At 36.6% G+C, this 16,674-nt stretch overlaps 1 protein-coding gene across 4 annotated transcripts in view; it reads left to right on the top strand.

Annotated features, from left to right (window-relative positions):
• Positions 1-516: 516 nt before the first annotated feature.
• The window catches only part of LOC112525737 (histone-lysine N-methyltransferase ASHH1), a 44,322-nt gene continuing 28,164 nt past the window's right edge, over positions 517-16,674 (top strand). The window contains exons 1-4 of one of the 4 annotated variants that reach the window (XM_025135977.1): positions 517-681; positions 782-871; positions 3,232-3,290; positions 8,086-8,242. In XM_025135977.1, coding sequence (XP_024991745.1) covers positions 845-871; positions 3,232-3,290; positions 8,086-8,242 — 243 coding nt within the window. In that variant the 5' untranslated portion in view covers positions 517-681; positions 782-844. Of the gene's footprint in view, positions 682-739; positions 872-2,026; positions 2,121-3,225; positions 3,291-8,085; positions 8,243-16,674 lie in introns of those variants that run through there. The other 3 variants (XM_025135976.1, XM_025135975.1, XM_025135978.1) reach the window with 3 other exon arrangements.

A 16,674-nucleotide genomic window follows, 5' to 3' on the forward strand; every position in this document is an offset into this window, starting at 1 on the left:
TAGATCTACAATCTGAACATTTTAGAGAAATACATAAAACAGTTTCATTAAAATTTTATAAGTATTATATGAAACAATTTCATAACCATATATGAAACAACTTTATCAAAAAAAGTATTATATGAAACAATTTTATCAAAAAATTTCATAAGAAAGGATAAGGGTATGATGGCTGAAGAACATAATTGGGTTGAATCATCTTCTTCATCTAACAATACACAAGAAGAAAAAGCAAATTTGTGTTTCATGGTTTATCTTATCAACTTATTATAAGCTAGAAAAGTTTAATTTCTTCAAAAAACTCCTTATTATCGGTTTGACACCGGTAAAAGTTATTTATCCGAACACTCAAAAATATTTGTTATCGATGCACACCGAAATAGGTTCTTTAAGTTATTTTTATAAGCAATCCTAAACACCCCAAACCCAAACACCCCTAAGTATATATAGCATATTTTACTAATATATGCAATTTTTTTCTGAGAGATTTTGAATCAATCAATTTTATAAGTCTCCAGGGGCCTCATCGGAACTGCCAAGGAACTTACGAAGCAGACACTTGAATCGCAGCGCCAAAGTTTTTGCAACAGCAAACCATATTCCTTTCTGTCAGATAAGTCACCAAAATCTGCAAAATCCTTATCGCCGATCCCAACCGTCACGCTAGAGAAAAATCATGCGGTTAACTTACATCTTTTTCAACAGTTTTTATAGGAAATAGATAAAAATGTGTTGGATTTTAAGAAATTGCTCTATTTTAATCTACCTTTTATTGTTTTAGAATTTGCAATATCAAACCCTAGAGCAAGTGTCTGAGGTGGGTGTTTTTCTCTTAGTGGCGGAAATGGAGATTGAGTTCAACAGAATCCATGTAAGTATTCGAAACTGGATTGTATTAATTCGTGGGTTATTATTATTTAGTGGATTTTGGAATGTGTGCTTTTTTTTTTGGGTTTCTTAATTGGCTTTCTGGTGGTATTGTTTTTGAGAATTATCAAGTTGAATTTTGTATTCCATTTCAGATTGATAACTCACACATGGTGTTATTTGATCCCAAATGGGACTCTTTTCATGTGGGAAGGGTATCCAACAATGCCGACTTTTAGACTGATGATAAGTATTTGGGAGTAGTAAAAAATCAGTGAGTTTAGGTTTAGGGAATGCAGTGGATTCATATCAAGTAGCAACCAGCGAATTGATGTGTTTCTTTTTAGCATACAATTCAAGATGCAGCCCTCAATAGGAAATGTTTCCTTACATGTTTATTTTTTGGTTAAAAAACTATTAACTGATTGATGATACCTAAGACTATGCTGTTGGGTTTATGTGGATGAATATAATTTCGTAACTGGGGTTTTCTATTGATTTTCACCATTTCTTAATTTGGAACACCCTTTAGACTACACAATCCAAAGCTACTAGGGAGTTTTGGAAATATGAAGAAGTCAGCACATTACTTAAAAAGGCGTTGATGAAATTGGATAAGGAAAATAGGACATATATGGATGGAAGATGTAGATGATTGTTTTTAACTTGTTATATATATATATATATATATATATATATATATATTTGGTTTTGTTCTTTGAAGACGAAGCTGAAGATACTAAGAAGATGAAAGGAATGAGATATGTGTTTTAATCTTTAACCATCTATTAATTAAAAAATTTAGCAAATTGAATTCATGTGCAAAACACGTGATTTTATCAGGGGGTAAATGGGAATTTTGCACTCTTTTAGCCGTAAAATAGGTAAGTTGATCGGCTTAGTAGTAAACGAAGCTTATCCCGAGGTTTATGGGCCGTTTCACAAAATAAATAAATTTTATAAGCCTATTTTCAAATTGGCTCCAAGTTCATAGGCCCAAATAGTGTTATTTCATATGATATTTAAAGAAAATAATATTAGCCAATCTCCCCAACTAGGTTCACCTTCCCAATTAATTTTGGATATGCATTTAAAGAGGGATTGGGACTTTTGTAACCAAAATCATTTGAATTTCATGCAATCCCTAATCGTCTGTTAGGTGATTGATGGAGAAGAGAGAAAAAGCAGATAGACAAGCCCAAAGACCATATTTTGGAAAAAGAGCAGATCACAACCTTGTTCGACGTAGAAAGGTTTTTTTGCTCCATTCCATACATTTTGTCAATTTAATATCCCTAATTAATGGACCTTCACAGATTCTTTACTTGTAGTACGGCTTTTTTTAGATACATTTCTTTGATTTGTATTTAGGTCGCTCATGTTTCAATTTACTTGATGCAAGTATCACATCACCAATTTCTCCTTTAATTAGCCCACATGTTGATACCCATTTGCATATGGATAATCACTGAAAAGTTACTGGGAGTTTCCTTAAAAAAAGATTTAGTTTTTTATCAGTGGAGACTTATTTTGATCAATAAATACCAATGATATATACTAAAAGTGTATTGGTGGTTCCGTTTATTGATGATAAGTTTTTGATTTTTCGCTAATGCTGCAAAAAGAAGTAGAAACCAGTAATCTTGATGCATAGTATTGTTCCAATATTCTTAGTGATTACATCTGAAAACTTCCATGTTATTATGACATGGCATCTTCAATTAGACTACAGGCTGCTTTTGCTTGGATTTGTGTGAGTTCACAATTAGAACAATAACACTAATCTGGTATCGGACCTTACTTTCGGTCATGTTGATTCTTTCATACTTGCTTGGATTTTCGTATACCTGGTCTATTAGACAGCTGGCCTAGGCAATGCATTTGAGAGTTAAAGGGTAGTATACAAGCTTGGTTGATGCAATAATTTGATTGTGTCCTATTTACTTTTTGAGCCTTAAGTTGCCCTCCACAATATAATTACATAAAAAATTGTAGTTTGTTAGTGTATTACATTGAAATGTGATCACCAATATTTATGTCATATTGGCATGATTGTAATAACAGTAAATTGAGTTGGCTAACTTATGCATTTTGCCTTATAACCATATTCCTGAAGGCTTCACATTAAAGACATTTATAGTGTTACTTTTTCTTGATTCTCTGAGGAGCTTTGCATGCATTTTTTGATGCACTTGACACTTGTATGATTCAAGTTCAAAGAATAGAGTTGTGCAAAACGTCTTATTGTCTAGTTGGTGAAGTTTATATGATAGATTCTACCTTAATCCAATGTGAATTTCTGATATTGCGAAATGTTCTCTATTCTTTTCAATTGACACTGTGAACATTGCGTCTAAGGTTCAGTTACCCGAAGGAGTGGCTCCATTCACACATATTACTCGAAATGAACGTTCAGGCCGAAAGTATGTTATTTCTTGCTCTTAATTGCTATGCTTTATGATCATTAGTTTGTTCAATGAATTATGAAAATCCTTGACTTATATGCTTTTTAGTCATTTTCTGCATTTGTGATCCTTCACTGTGCGTACAACATATTTTGCACAGGACAAAGGTCATGGAGCAAATAGGTTTGGTGAATATGGCATAATTTTTGTAACAGGTGTCATAGAGTGTTGTGCTATACGAAATCATTTGTTTTGGTGGGGATTGGGGGGATGAAGGATGAACCATGTAAATTGAAGATACAAGGGAATTACATGCAAAGCAGCAGCAAAAAGGAGCAAACAGTAAAAGAAAAAAGAAAAAAAAGAGAGATGGAGAAGACAACAAAAACCTTCCAGTTTGTAATGTTATACAAAATGTCAACAACTCTGTAGATAATCCCGTTGTTAAACTTCTTGGCTCAACTAGTAAAAGAAAAAAGAAAAAAAAAGAGAGACGGAGAAGATAACAAAACAAAAAACCAACCTACGGAGCACAAACCTTCCGATTTGTAATGTTATACAAAATGTCAACAACTCTGTAGATAATCCCGTTGTTAAACTTCTTGGCTTCATGTTTGTGCTCTTATTGAAAGAACTGTCCATGAATTTATAGCAGTAATTGGGTCCAACTCTTGATGTTTGATGGCTAACTAAAATTTGAAGCTAAGGTTGCCCTCACCAATTTGAATTGGTGCTTTTGGAATGTTTAGTATTATGATGTTATTCATACTCCAAAAAACTCACATTTAGTATGCATTCATACACAATTCTGTTCCATGAACGAGAAACATACAAAGAAAAAAGCACCCCAAGAGCATCTTTTATAATTACCTCCAGGTTATTTTATGCGCTATTTGGTAAGTAATGGGGCTGAAATAGAATGTCCCGTTCAATATGTTGTACTTGGTCATGCATTGAAGTATTTGCATGCCATCTGTCGTTGGTTTCTTCAATTCTTCTATCATTTTGGAATTTCACTTATGTGGAAGGATGATATTAATATTCAATCCCCAAAATGCCATCTTCCTCACTACACTCATACCAACATCTCTGAATCCCTATAATCAGACCCTACTCCAGTCATTGCTACCGCTTCTCTTATACCCCTTTTCCACAAACCACACCTCTCTCTCTCTCTCTCACAAACACACACACACACGAATATACATTGAGACATAAAAGTACCTCAGAAAGTTAGCATGAATATCACAAGGATGGTGGATCTGGCTTTCTAATTCTTGTCACTGAATACTTCTCCATCTCACCAGATTTGAGATGCTTTATTGCTACCAGATGTGGGATCCCAAAATCCCACTAACTAGCCACACTCCGCAGATGCAATAATAATAGCAACATGGGTACTTACATGAGCGATGGGTGGTTCCATTCCCAAGTGCAACCAAACAGGCTCTCTTCCTGTCTTTCCACCCTTCATTCCATTGCAATACCCTACATTCCTGATTTTTTTTTTCGTGGGATGACTTCTAGCATCCTTTGAAACATTAAGGCTGTTAATAGATATAATTCGGTTAGGCTGACCTTATTATCCTTGGTCTACAATCTCACCTTGGCATTGTATATACATTTGGTGGTGTACAACACTTGGAAACACCTGCTAACCTTAATTTACTAATGCTAATAGAGCTAAAGTTACAACATGAAAGACACACCTCCACTGGGCAATTGTTTGTTGCTATCTTCCATCATGGTCATTGCTCCTGTCTTCTGCCTTGTACTGCTGCTGCTCGAACAATTCTTTCATGCAGCTTCGCTTCTTCACCCTCTTCAAGGCGCACAAACGAGGAAATCTAGCTTTTAATTTACCACCGTCCAACGATCGTTCCGACCAGAAATCGATATCAGCCCCATTACCAATTCTTCTGCTAAACGAGTCCAAGACTGTTAATTCTAAATCCTCCATTTCTTTTACCGCTTTCATCACCCCTCCCCGAGCACCCCCAAGCGAGCCCCTACTATTTCTACCACTAAATCCGCCATCTCTACCATAAACGCTCGATAGTTCCATACCATGGCACCCCTTCCTCTAATTTGAATCTCCACAACCATTTTCCCAGCAAGGCTAAATTAAAAGCACGAATACTCCCTACCCCTAAACCCCCCAATTGAGAATCACAAATAACCTTGTCCCATCGAACCCAAGAAGGATAATTCGATCTGTTCTCCCCACCCCAAAAGAATTTCCTTCTTAATCTCTCAACGGTAGATTGTTCAGCAGCACAAATTTAATTAGCATGAGTCTTCCACCCATCGAAATAAGCTTTCGGGTCCAGCCGTCTAACCTTGATTAAATCTTTTGGATAACCGGCTGCCATGATGCTTCTCAGGCCATCGAAGATCCAATTGGGAGGCCTAAATACGTGAATGGAAGAGAGCCTGAGTCGCAATTTATAATTGCTGCTGCTTCTTCGATAATCTCTTTCTCAACGCCAATCCCATACAACTTGCTTTTCAAGAGATTAGCTCTTACGCCCGACGCCGATTGAAAGCAAAGAAGTAAAGCTTTTAAGATCATTAAATTTTTCCGACTCCATTTTCCAAAGAATAGAGCATCATTTGCAAATTGAATATGGAGAAACTTCAATTTTATCTCGACCCTGTTTCACCTCTTCAGAGAGCCCCTTATTTTTTGCTTCTTCCATATCAATGTTCATCCCTTCCACCGCGATAAGAAAAAGAAAAGGAGATTGGGAATCTCCTTGTCTAAAACCTCGTTCAAGGTTGAACTCGCCCGTAGGGAAGCCGTTAACCAAAATAGAAACAGAGGCAGATGAGAGACAAGAATTAATCCCATAGCATCAACGATTCCCAGACCCCGTTTGGAGCATCAAGTCTTCCAAAAAACTTCCAGTTGACACAATCAGAAGTTTTCTCGAAATCAGCTTTAAAGGGAAAAGCTTTATAACCAACCTTTTTCATGGAATTAACTGCTACGTCGGCCACGAGAATGCTGTCCACGATACTTCTTCCTTTTGAATTTTGAACTGACAAACCTAGGCCTGAGTTTATCCTCCATGTTCTCTTTGAATTTGCTGTTGAAATACTTGAAGGGTGCATCTTTTATTTTTCCAGTATTTTGAATCCAAACCCCGTTACACATTACAGCTAGGGAGTTTCTCGAAATTTATCGCTTGAACAATGAATGAAAAAAATTCTGTTTTCATCACCTTCCACAGCCCATTTAACCTTCGACTTCTGTTTCATTATTAATGTATGCTTTCTTTCCAAATCCAACCAAGGCGTCCTGGCCCTATTCATTCTTCAAGCTCCCCTTCCAACAAGTCAGATTGCTCGGCTAGTAACTCGAATTTTGTGGTTTTGTTCTTGAATGTCTCGATATCAGACTTCAGTTGCCCAAATTTAGATCTGCTCCACTCTTGGATTTCTTGTTTGACTCTCTTCATCTTGTCTCTAAATATCTTGTCGGAATCCGAAGACTGGGTCGCTGGACACCGAGATTTAATTACCAGGTCTAGACTGGGGTCTTCGAGCCATACATTAAAAACCCTGAAAGGTTTCGCTCCAAAGTCTCTATTTGAAGACTTTAGAATAATCGGAGAATGATCAAAGAGTTTCCTCTCCAATCTCATCACAGAAAGCTCCGGCCATAAGGAATCGAATTTGTCGTTAATCAAGAATCTGTCCAACTTGCTAATGCTATTTGAGTTGTGTGCAACTGTGTGTGTATATATTTATATATTTTGATAAGATGCACCTCGCATTCCTGAGTCCTGTGCCTAGGCTCTGGGACCCCTTTGCGCCTTGAGCTTTCAACAACTTTGGTCTGGACTTTGGGAAAGTGTTGATCTCCAGGTTGGATGAGGCTATGGGTCTTATTTTGATCAAGGTGATGAGGCTTTCCCAGTGGCCAATGTCAGTTTAGTGCTTGAGCTTGGTTCAGCAACTTTATGTGGTTCAACTGACCAGTGTATTTCAGCAGCTGAATCATGATGATTGGTTTCAACAAGAAAAAGGGTGTGGATATTAGTGAGTTGTTGAAGAGAAACCCTGAGAGATTAGAGAAGTAAAATTGAAAGGAGTTTGGTGATGAGTTTCATGGCAGGTGATGGTGATGTGTTTCAACAAGAAAAAGCTCAAAATGGGTTCATATCAATTGTATGCATTGAACCATAATTTAATGAATACTATAAATATAATACAAAAGCAGCAGTTCAATGAAAATAATAAAAAATAAAAGCTAAGTTACAAGTGGTTCATTTACACCATTCAGAGAGTTTATTTAGCACAACAAACAAACAACATGTTAGCTTAATTCATATCTACAACTAATCCACACAGGACTTGCTGGAAAAACAACCGAACAACCCTTTAGTACTTCCGAGATGTTAAAGCACTAAGGATTCTGATGTATAAGGCATAAAAATAGCCTAGTGACAGTTAGCTCATAATTGTATTTTACATCATGTTTATTTCTGGTTATTATGTTTCTTGTAAAACAGTCTTCATACTTTGGCAAAAAGTATCCCAAAGGTGAACTTTCATGTGTGTTTGTGTGCATATATATGTATATATGTATCTATGCGTTGTCTTCTCCTGCACTGTTGTTATACACTCGTTCTTTATGGTTGAATATTGTGCTGTTCAGAATTATAAGTTGCTTTTTGTAAATTTAGACGTGGATTTCACTACTTTTTCTACACTTCAGCTGTAATCATGTGGAAAAATTATCTATACCTTTGTGTTTGACTAGCTTTGTAGATCTACTATGATCCAGAGATTCTGTATTTGCTTGTAGGCAGATAAAGCAAAAAGAAGAGGATATTGTCGTCTGTGAATGCAAATTTGATTTCAGCAAAGCTGACCTTGCATGTGGAGATAGGTGTTTGAATGTATTGACCAGCACAGAATGCACACCTGGATATTGCCCTTGTGGAAGCTATTGCAAGAACCAGGTAAATGGATGGGTTCACTAGTTTTAATGTCTGATCCCTTTGTCAGCTTAGTTAAGTCATACGTAGCATGCCTGAGCACTGGTATATATATTTTGCTGCATGAATGACGAAAATTTAAGATTCCACATCTTTACGTACCATGTATAAAAGCGTGGGACAACATAAAGTTGCCTCTATACCATCATTTTGCTGGTCATAACGCAAATTGCTTGCTTTACAACATTTTTGTTGTTACTTCTGTTTGTTATGGTAAATTTTTGTTTTGTTTTGTTTTTTCTTAAGCATTTGTGTTATGATATATTTAAGGTCTACTGATGATTAGTTTAATTTTATTATTTAGCGGGTTTTTTAATTTATAACTTAGGACTTCATTTCCTTTTGCTTTTCTTCTTTTGCTGCAGTTTGGGGAAACAGAGAAACCAATCTTCTTGTTCTCCTTTCTCTCTCTCTCTCTCTCTGTGATAATGACTCTTTGTCCATCTGTTAATATTGTTCTATATTTTAATAATTATGCTAAAATGTTATTTCTTTTTTGCTTATTATCATTTCTTCTTCTTCTTCTTCTTCCTTCTCTATTATTTTCTTCTTCAGTGTTACTAAAATTTGATTACAAGAAAATGAGGCGATGGTGTGACAGTGTGAGGCAATTTGATCACATTTCAGAGAGAAACCGCATGGACATAACATTACTTGTACTCAACTAGAGCCAGATTCAGAATGTTATGAGATGCAAACCACAACAATGTCCTCTTATGAGTCATGCATCTTTGACTGGATTAGCATCCCTGAGCATGCATTTTGTTTCTTCTATATTTGAGCAAAGTCGTTCTGCCCCTTTGCCAACTGAGTTTGTTCCTTCTATATTGATTCGTTCCCATCCGAGGTGATCTGTGAGTAGAGATGAATTGATCTAGGATTAAGAATAAAATGAAGACATTCATGTGGCTGAGGTTCAGGGATCAACTCTGCTCCTTCCAGATCTAAAGAACTGCGAGTTTACTTGTACTTTTAACTAACCAAGTACTGGTCAATAATCAACAGTCTGCCTTTTCTTAATACTTTCTTTAGAGAAGGGAAGAGGAAAGGGATCCATGATCTCCAAGGTATTACCACCTAGGGGATAGTACCATAGACCGCCAAACTTTATGCTTGATAGCACATACTTAAGAGCTTGATGCCTGAGCTGCTCATAACTGTGTCCTGATGACTGGTTGGGTGGTTGTGACCATCAGTCCAGTGGTTCCGGCTGGTTACTAGAAGGCTCCTACTCAAGGAACCTAATCAGCTTGGTAATAACGCTGGTCCTGTCTAATCAGTCATACTGGTAGATCTGGGCCGGGTTTCAAAAGCTTGAGTTTTGTTGGTTGTACAGTGGCATGAATCTCCTTGTCAGATTCCAGAAGGAATCTTCCACTTAACCTTCATACAGCTTCTTGCCGAAGTCTTGTAGAAAGTCTTCTTGATCTTGAAATATCATCAATCCTTCCGAATTTTTCAATGATAGACTTGGTATTCTATTCTTCAGTGTACTCACGTTATCGGCAGTTCTTCATTACTACATTTAACACCCAATGTTTGATCTTGTCTTTTATTGGCTAGCAAACTTTTGCCATGTGAAAATTAATAACTTCATGGTCATCACCAAAATACTGATGATTATATAATCTGTCTGATGCCAAATAATTATTCAAGTATTTTCATGTCAAGAATCATCGTAATCGAGCAAGTGGATGCTAGTATTATCAATTATGAATGATTTAGCCCATCTAGTCTGTGGTCAGAAGTAACACTTGTGTCTTGCTGAATATATCTTCTGTTTACTTACATCTTAACCTAGATGATCTTGTCAGTTTGTTGTGGTCCCAAGAGTTTCAAACAATTGAAGGATTTGTATTGAAAGAATTTGTAGTGAAGATTTGGGTGTAACATTGAACTGTTTCTTAATATTTGATATGATAAATTTATTTTTCAGGGTGGACTGCTCTTTTCCATGTTGACCTATGTTCTTGATATATTTGCTAGAATAATGTTAACTGATGTTCTGGGCAGTTCTCAGGTATCTCAACGTGGGGGGTGTTGATGCTCTAGGAAAGAGCACACAGGCACCAACATGACTAAATAACAATGATCAGTGGTTTAGATGTGAGGGCCTATGTAAGGCTTTTGAGTCCCCGGATAGGACTAGTGTTTGCACAAAAGTCTACGCGCAAACATACGAGGTCCACAAGTAATATAGTTAAGAAGAACCAGATACTGATCAACATGGATTATTCTAACCTCTTGATTGTGAAGGTTTAGCAAGTGCAATAAAAGTAAATCAACTAGTTGATGACATTATGAACTACTCAAATGGAAATTAAAACTAAACTAACTGACTAAAATAATTAGATGCCCTATTTAGTAGCAATAATTCCCTCAACTTAACAACACAAACAAACAATGAAATAACACACACTCGACACTCAGGTTTACTGCTCAAATTAGCTTTTAACAAATGAGATTTAGTTGAAAATTGGATTCTAGAATTTATTTAATGTATAATTGTGTTTAGCTAACATCACGAGAAAGGCATCAATAATTTTCGCAACTTATTGAACCATGTAGAATAATATGTGGATATGGATTAATTGATACTTGTAGATAGACTCGGATAAATAAACTTCTATAGATAAGTATTTATCCCATATTGTTAGGAGTTGTAGTCTATATCCTTATCTCTACTTGTATACATATTCCTTATGTTGTAAATCAAAATATAGCAGAAAATAATATTCTTCCTGCACGTCTAGAGCTTTTAAACTATGCTGTCACAAACACACATCCATATTCCTAGGCATGCATATGCAATCAGGGAATGAACACAATGATAACATGCGAATGTGAGAACTAGTATATTCTGACAGTAGCTTTGATTTCTTGTTTCCACAATAAATCTCACACTTCATTTGAGAGCATTCCCCCAAATAGCCATTCCTGTATTATTTCAAGCAAATAAACCAACCTAATGGTTATCATTTGTCAATCCAATGATCAATTTCATTCAATAGAACTAACCAATAGTTCACTGTCAACTAAATCCCAATGAAAATTACTTCACTCATTGATACGGAATACTAGGAAATACAAATCATGTTCTTCATACTCTAGGGACACTATAGTCTATGGACACAAATCAACTACAGTCAACTCCATGAAATTAAAGCTCCTTGTTAATTTCTTTGAAGGATACCAATTGGATTTATGTGCTCAAATGCATAATCTTCTTTTCTTCCTTGTTGTCCACAGCATTCTTGTGTGTTCCCCAATTGGATATGAAACAAGTATGTATATATGTGAGCTTGTGCATGTGCAACTGTTGTATTTACCTTCTATGCATGTATCTTCAGGAATATGCAGTGAGAATAGGATGAAGATGAGAACAAAGAAATCCATTTCCCCCTCTTTTTTCGAATGTTTAGTTGGTTGTGTGTTAGTGATTATCAGGCCTTAAAATCCTCTCCGAATATGCTCATGTGTTTCTTGGCTCCTCTTTTCCCCCTGAATGAACCCTGGTGAATCTGTGCGGGAAAGTTTCAGAGGGATCCCTCATCCAGTTCAAACTCCAGCAGTGTAGAAATCTGTCTATTCTCGGTCCGTGTTTTTGCAGTTTACGTCGTTGCCCTTCCGTAATGCACGATCGTGCATCGAATCTAATTGTACAACAGCATGGTTCTGCTGCTCTATGCACGACCTTTCTGTCACTATATCTTGAACTCATCACATGGTCGTGCAAATGAGCTATGACCCTGTTATTTGTACTGTACGGATGAGCAGCCCTTCTCATTACTTTTCACGATGGTCGTAAAATCAGGAAATGTAAGATGTAAATGCAAACATTTTGAGCAGTAAAAGCATAGCTACAGAAAAAGTAGAAGGGAATTAAATCGAACAGCAAATCCTTCAATTTAAAGCCAAAAACAGCAGCGAGCAAGAGTAAATGTGTTAGGAGCTGGGAAGAGGTAGTTCGTATGGAGAGATCAAGGCTCCAAATAATAACTAAGAGTAAATCTTTTATGTCGGAAGAAGAAAACAACTACAATATTTAAACTATAAGGTAAGAGACTCCTAGAACAAAACAAAGACAGACTCCTAAAGCAAAACCAAAAAGGAAAGTCAAACAAGGGAAGTACCAAGTGTAGATAGATAAGGACAGCTGTAGGTAGCCATAGATCTATGGAAGACTTTTTCCATGCTTATCTATTATTTTATTTCTTCTAGAGTATGTCTTCATAGGTGGATTCGTATCAATTCCTCCCCCTTGCAAAGCCACCTTGTCCTCGAGGCAGAAAGTAGGAAATTGTTGAAGAATTAGGTCATAAGACCCCCAACTTGCCTCTTGAAATGGTTGATCAACCCATTGAACCAATAATTCAAGAGAAGAGTCACCGGCTGTAGATACTCAACCATGGGATAGTATCTTTTCAGAAGTCAAAACTAGTTCCCGATCTGCATTTATGGGAAGTTGTAACACGGCGGTTACATAACAAACACTTATCGAACCATCATTAAATTAATTTAGTTTCAAAAACTTCAAAATACGGGATAACCATTTACAATCCAAAAATACATATTTAAGGCTTAATAATTACATAACAAACCATAATATAATCATTGGGGACATGTCAACCCGGAACATACAAACTATATACAACCCAAAAATATAACATATACCTATACCAATAATAAGCTTCACACGTCAATCCCTAATCGATCAACCGACCTTGTTCTTACCTTTGTCAACTTGCCCTGAAAAGTTAAAACCACTAAAAGATAAGCTATAAAGCTTAGAGAATTCATGTGGAAATATGCGGTTACAATGTGTTAATAAATATACATACTAGGAAACAAAGGACTCGAAAGAAAGTTTGCATAACGACATAGTAAACAACTTAGTTATACTACATGATGTCATTTACAGCAACGTACTTTCAACGTGGGAATCACAAAGGAATTTTCAACATAGAAAGACATCAATACAATCAACATCAACCACAAGGGTGGTGCCTGATTGGTTTGAGCTTGACTCCAAAATCAAAAGTACCAGGAGGTCCCAGGTTCAAATCCAAGGAGGAATAAAAATCCCCTTGTGGCCACGGAGGTTCAAATGGGGTGACTCCGGGCTATCTGCAAAGCAGGTGGTTGCCCTGGGATTAGTCGGCTCGCATAGCGGGTTGGATATCCAGGTGAATAAAAAAAAAATACAATCAACATCATACTCAAGATCATGCAAGGTCAAATACCAATTAATTCTACACACAAACATAAGACTTGGCACCAAATCCGCCCTTCATCTCCCGTATTATGCCACAGTCCTATACTCACCCCCTGACTCCCACTAGGCAGTGAGTACAACAGCCCCTCCGTTTGTCTCACTGGGGAATCCAGAGATGTCGACAATCTACGCCCAAAACGCACCACAAGACAATACAAGCAATAAGACAATTCAAGGAGGGTACTCAAGAACTAACATGAATCATGGATGAACAAGAAAACAAATAAGCATCCATAATCTCTAAGTACACCCATATGTTCACATAAACTCAAAGTGTTGGTTAATCTATTCGGTTGATCAAACCAAAAGCCTCGATCCAACTCCGAGTTTCCATAGTGCAAACACTTGTCACAAGCTCCCAATATGATTTATATAATCCCTAGAGTACACATACCAAGTATCATAAGCAAATATTACCTTTTACACCATCTAAACTCTTTTCAATTTGACAATTACACTTAAAATTCCCCTCTACAACTCTTTTTTAAGCGCTGCTTTACCCTACAAAACCTTAGAATCACAGAATAGCATCGAAGATAATTTGTAGCACTCTTTTCTAGCTTTCCAATGCTTCTGATCTCATATTTTTGTGATTTTTCTATGTTTTTATACGATTTTTCTAAAACAGAGCTGTATCATGACTTTCAAACTCGAAAATAGCTATGTTTTCACAATTTCATGTTAAATCCCAAACCATTTTGTACCAAATTCATATATTTGTGTTATATTACCATAACTTATATGAAATCATCATGAACCTACAACATTATTTTACCAAATATCCACCTATTTCACCATCATACAATATTGACTATCAAAAGTCAAACTTTATCAAACTATATCATTTATAAATAACTAATTCTTGGAATTTAATCATGATTTCAACAAGATAATAAGTTATCTATCATCTATCCTACATAATATCAAGATTTCAACTTATAATCTTCAACATGCAACCCTAATTTAATGGTTTCTTGAACTCAAATTGAACACATAGTCAAGAATGAAAGTATACATTTGAAATCTTTAATAATCTTGCAAAATTCCACCAATTTCTTGTAAAAAAAACACCCAAGTTTGGTGCCCTTGAAGTCTCCAGAAGTTTAGAAACGAAATGGGGAAGAAAATAGGGCCAAATTCGTTTTTTTTTTTTTAATTTAGGGTTGCTAAAACCCGAGCTGGGTCGGGTTTGACTCTGTTAGGTACCCACTTTGACCACCAAACACTTAAACATTCATAACTTTTCGCTCGAGCCTTCGTTTTCGATGAGCTTTTCGCCTACGCATTCCTTATTGAGTCTACTTTCACCTCAAACTCTCAAATTTCTAAAATTCATCTCAGAAAAACATTTGTGCAAATTCTTTTCTATATAGCCACTATACTTTGCACATCTATGCCCATAGAGTAGTACACTTCGTTTTCTTGACGTCTACTAACTCTAACACCTTACATTAACTTATTCTAAGGTGTTCCAACCTTTACTTCACTATTCCAACCATTTAAACAATACTAAGCATGTAAGACATCATTTTTAGGTTATTTAAGTTGATATATAAAGGTGTGTATGTTACAGAAGTGGAGCTGAAATTTGAGGAATTGATTGCCCTTATGCGGGACGTAGCAGTGAAACATGGAAGACGAGGTGGATTTTGGAATTTGGTGGAAGTTCAAGCTCGTATGCAACTGTCCAATGCAATGAATAACTTTGTAAGAGCCAAAGAAATGAGGGGAGAGTTTAAATAACGACAATGAGCTAATGATTGTTGGTGATATGGTTGTAAGCGTAGAAAAACATAGTCACCAACTGAAAATGTAACATCACGTCGATGGGCATCTGCATGTTGTTTCATCCTTGTTTGAGCCTTCAAGAGTTGGTCCTTTAAAAACATCAACATGGCATCACACTCGAAAATTTGTGTTTCAAGACTAACAATATGAGTTTCCCCAAAACGTAAGGCGGAGTGACTGGGGGTCACGACCATATACAACTTGAACGGAGTGGTGCCTGCAGATGAATGGAACCCGGTGCAGATGAATGGATCCAGTGTTGAAGGAAAATTCAACCCATGGTAGGTATGTGCTCCAAGTGCGCGATTGTTCTTGAACGAAGCATCGTAATTAGGTTTCCAAGCAACGATTGACCGCCTCTGTTTGGCCATCTGTTTGCGGGTGATAGGTGGTGCTCATATTCAGTTTAGTCTTACTAAGGGGGTGCTTGGAATTGCTTATAAAAATAACTTATTGACTTATTTCAGTGTGATACCGATAATAAGCACTTTTGAATGTATGGATAAACAGCTTATACCGGTGTCAAACCGGTAATAAGGAGTTTTTGAAGAAGTTAAACCATTCTAACTTATAATAAGTTGATAAGGACTTTTGTAAAAAAGCATAAGTTGTTTCAAATAAGCAATCCCAAACACCCCCTAAGTCGAAAAAGCTCCTTCCTAAAGGAACTAAGGAAAATAACATCATAGTCAGAAATGATGGATCTTGGGATTCCATGAAGACGTATGATTTCTCTGCAAAATATCTGAGCAATGGTCTTGGCTGTATATGGGTGAGTAAGTGGAACAAAATACTAGTATTTGCGGAGATGATTAACAACCATTAAGATAGTACCAAAGCCGTTGGATTTGGAAAGGCCCACGATAAAATCTAATGAGCTGTCCTCCCAAATTTGTGCTGGGATTGGTGGGGGTTGCAGAAGACCCGCATGCCAAGGACTGATACTTGCTTGGTCGCGAACCAAGCAATTCTGGACATAAGTGTAAACGCCTTGCTTGATTTTTGGCCATAATTTATTTTGAAGAGCCTTTTAAGAGTCTTCAAATTTTCCCCATGCCTTGCTTTCGGGGTTTTATGTGCTAGGAAATAAGTTTTTGTCGAAGAGGAACATTGTTTTTTATCACTAACCTTTCTTTGTAGAGCAACTTATTGCCTCTGTATGTGAAAATCTTGTTGAGTGGAAGGGTCTTGATGAATAGCTGCTAGAATATCCTATGTGTATGGATCCTCTTGAAGCAACTCATCCCAATGAGCAAAGTCCATTGAAAAAGGGACAACCAAAGCCAAGAAATCAACATGTTGTGGCTTGGGAGAGCGTATCTGCACCTAGATT

The sequence above is a fragment of the Cynara cardunculus genome, assembly GCF_001531365.2.
Source record: "Cynara cardunculus var. scolymus isolate 2C chromosome LG 13, CcrdV1, whole genome shotgun sequence".
NCBI lineage: Eukaryota > Viridiplantae > Streptophyta > Magnoliopsida > Asterales > Asteraceae > Cynara > Cynara cardunculus.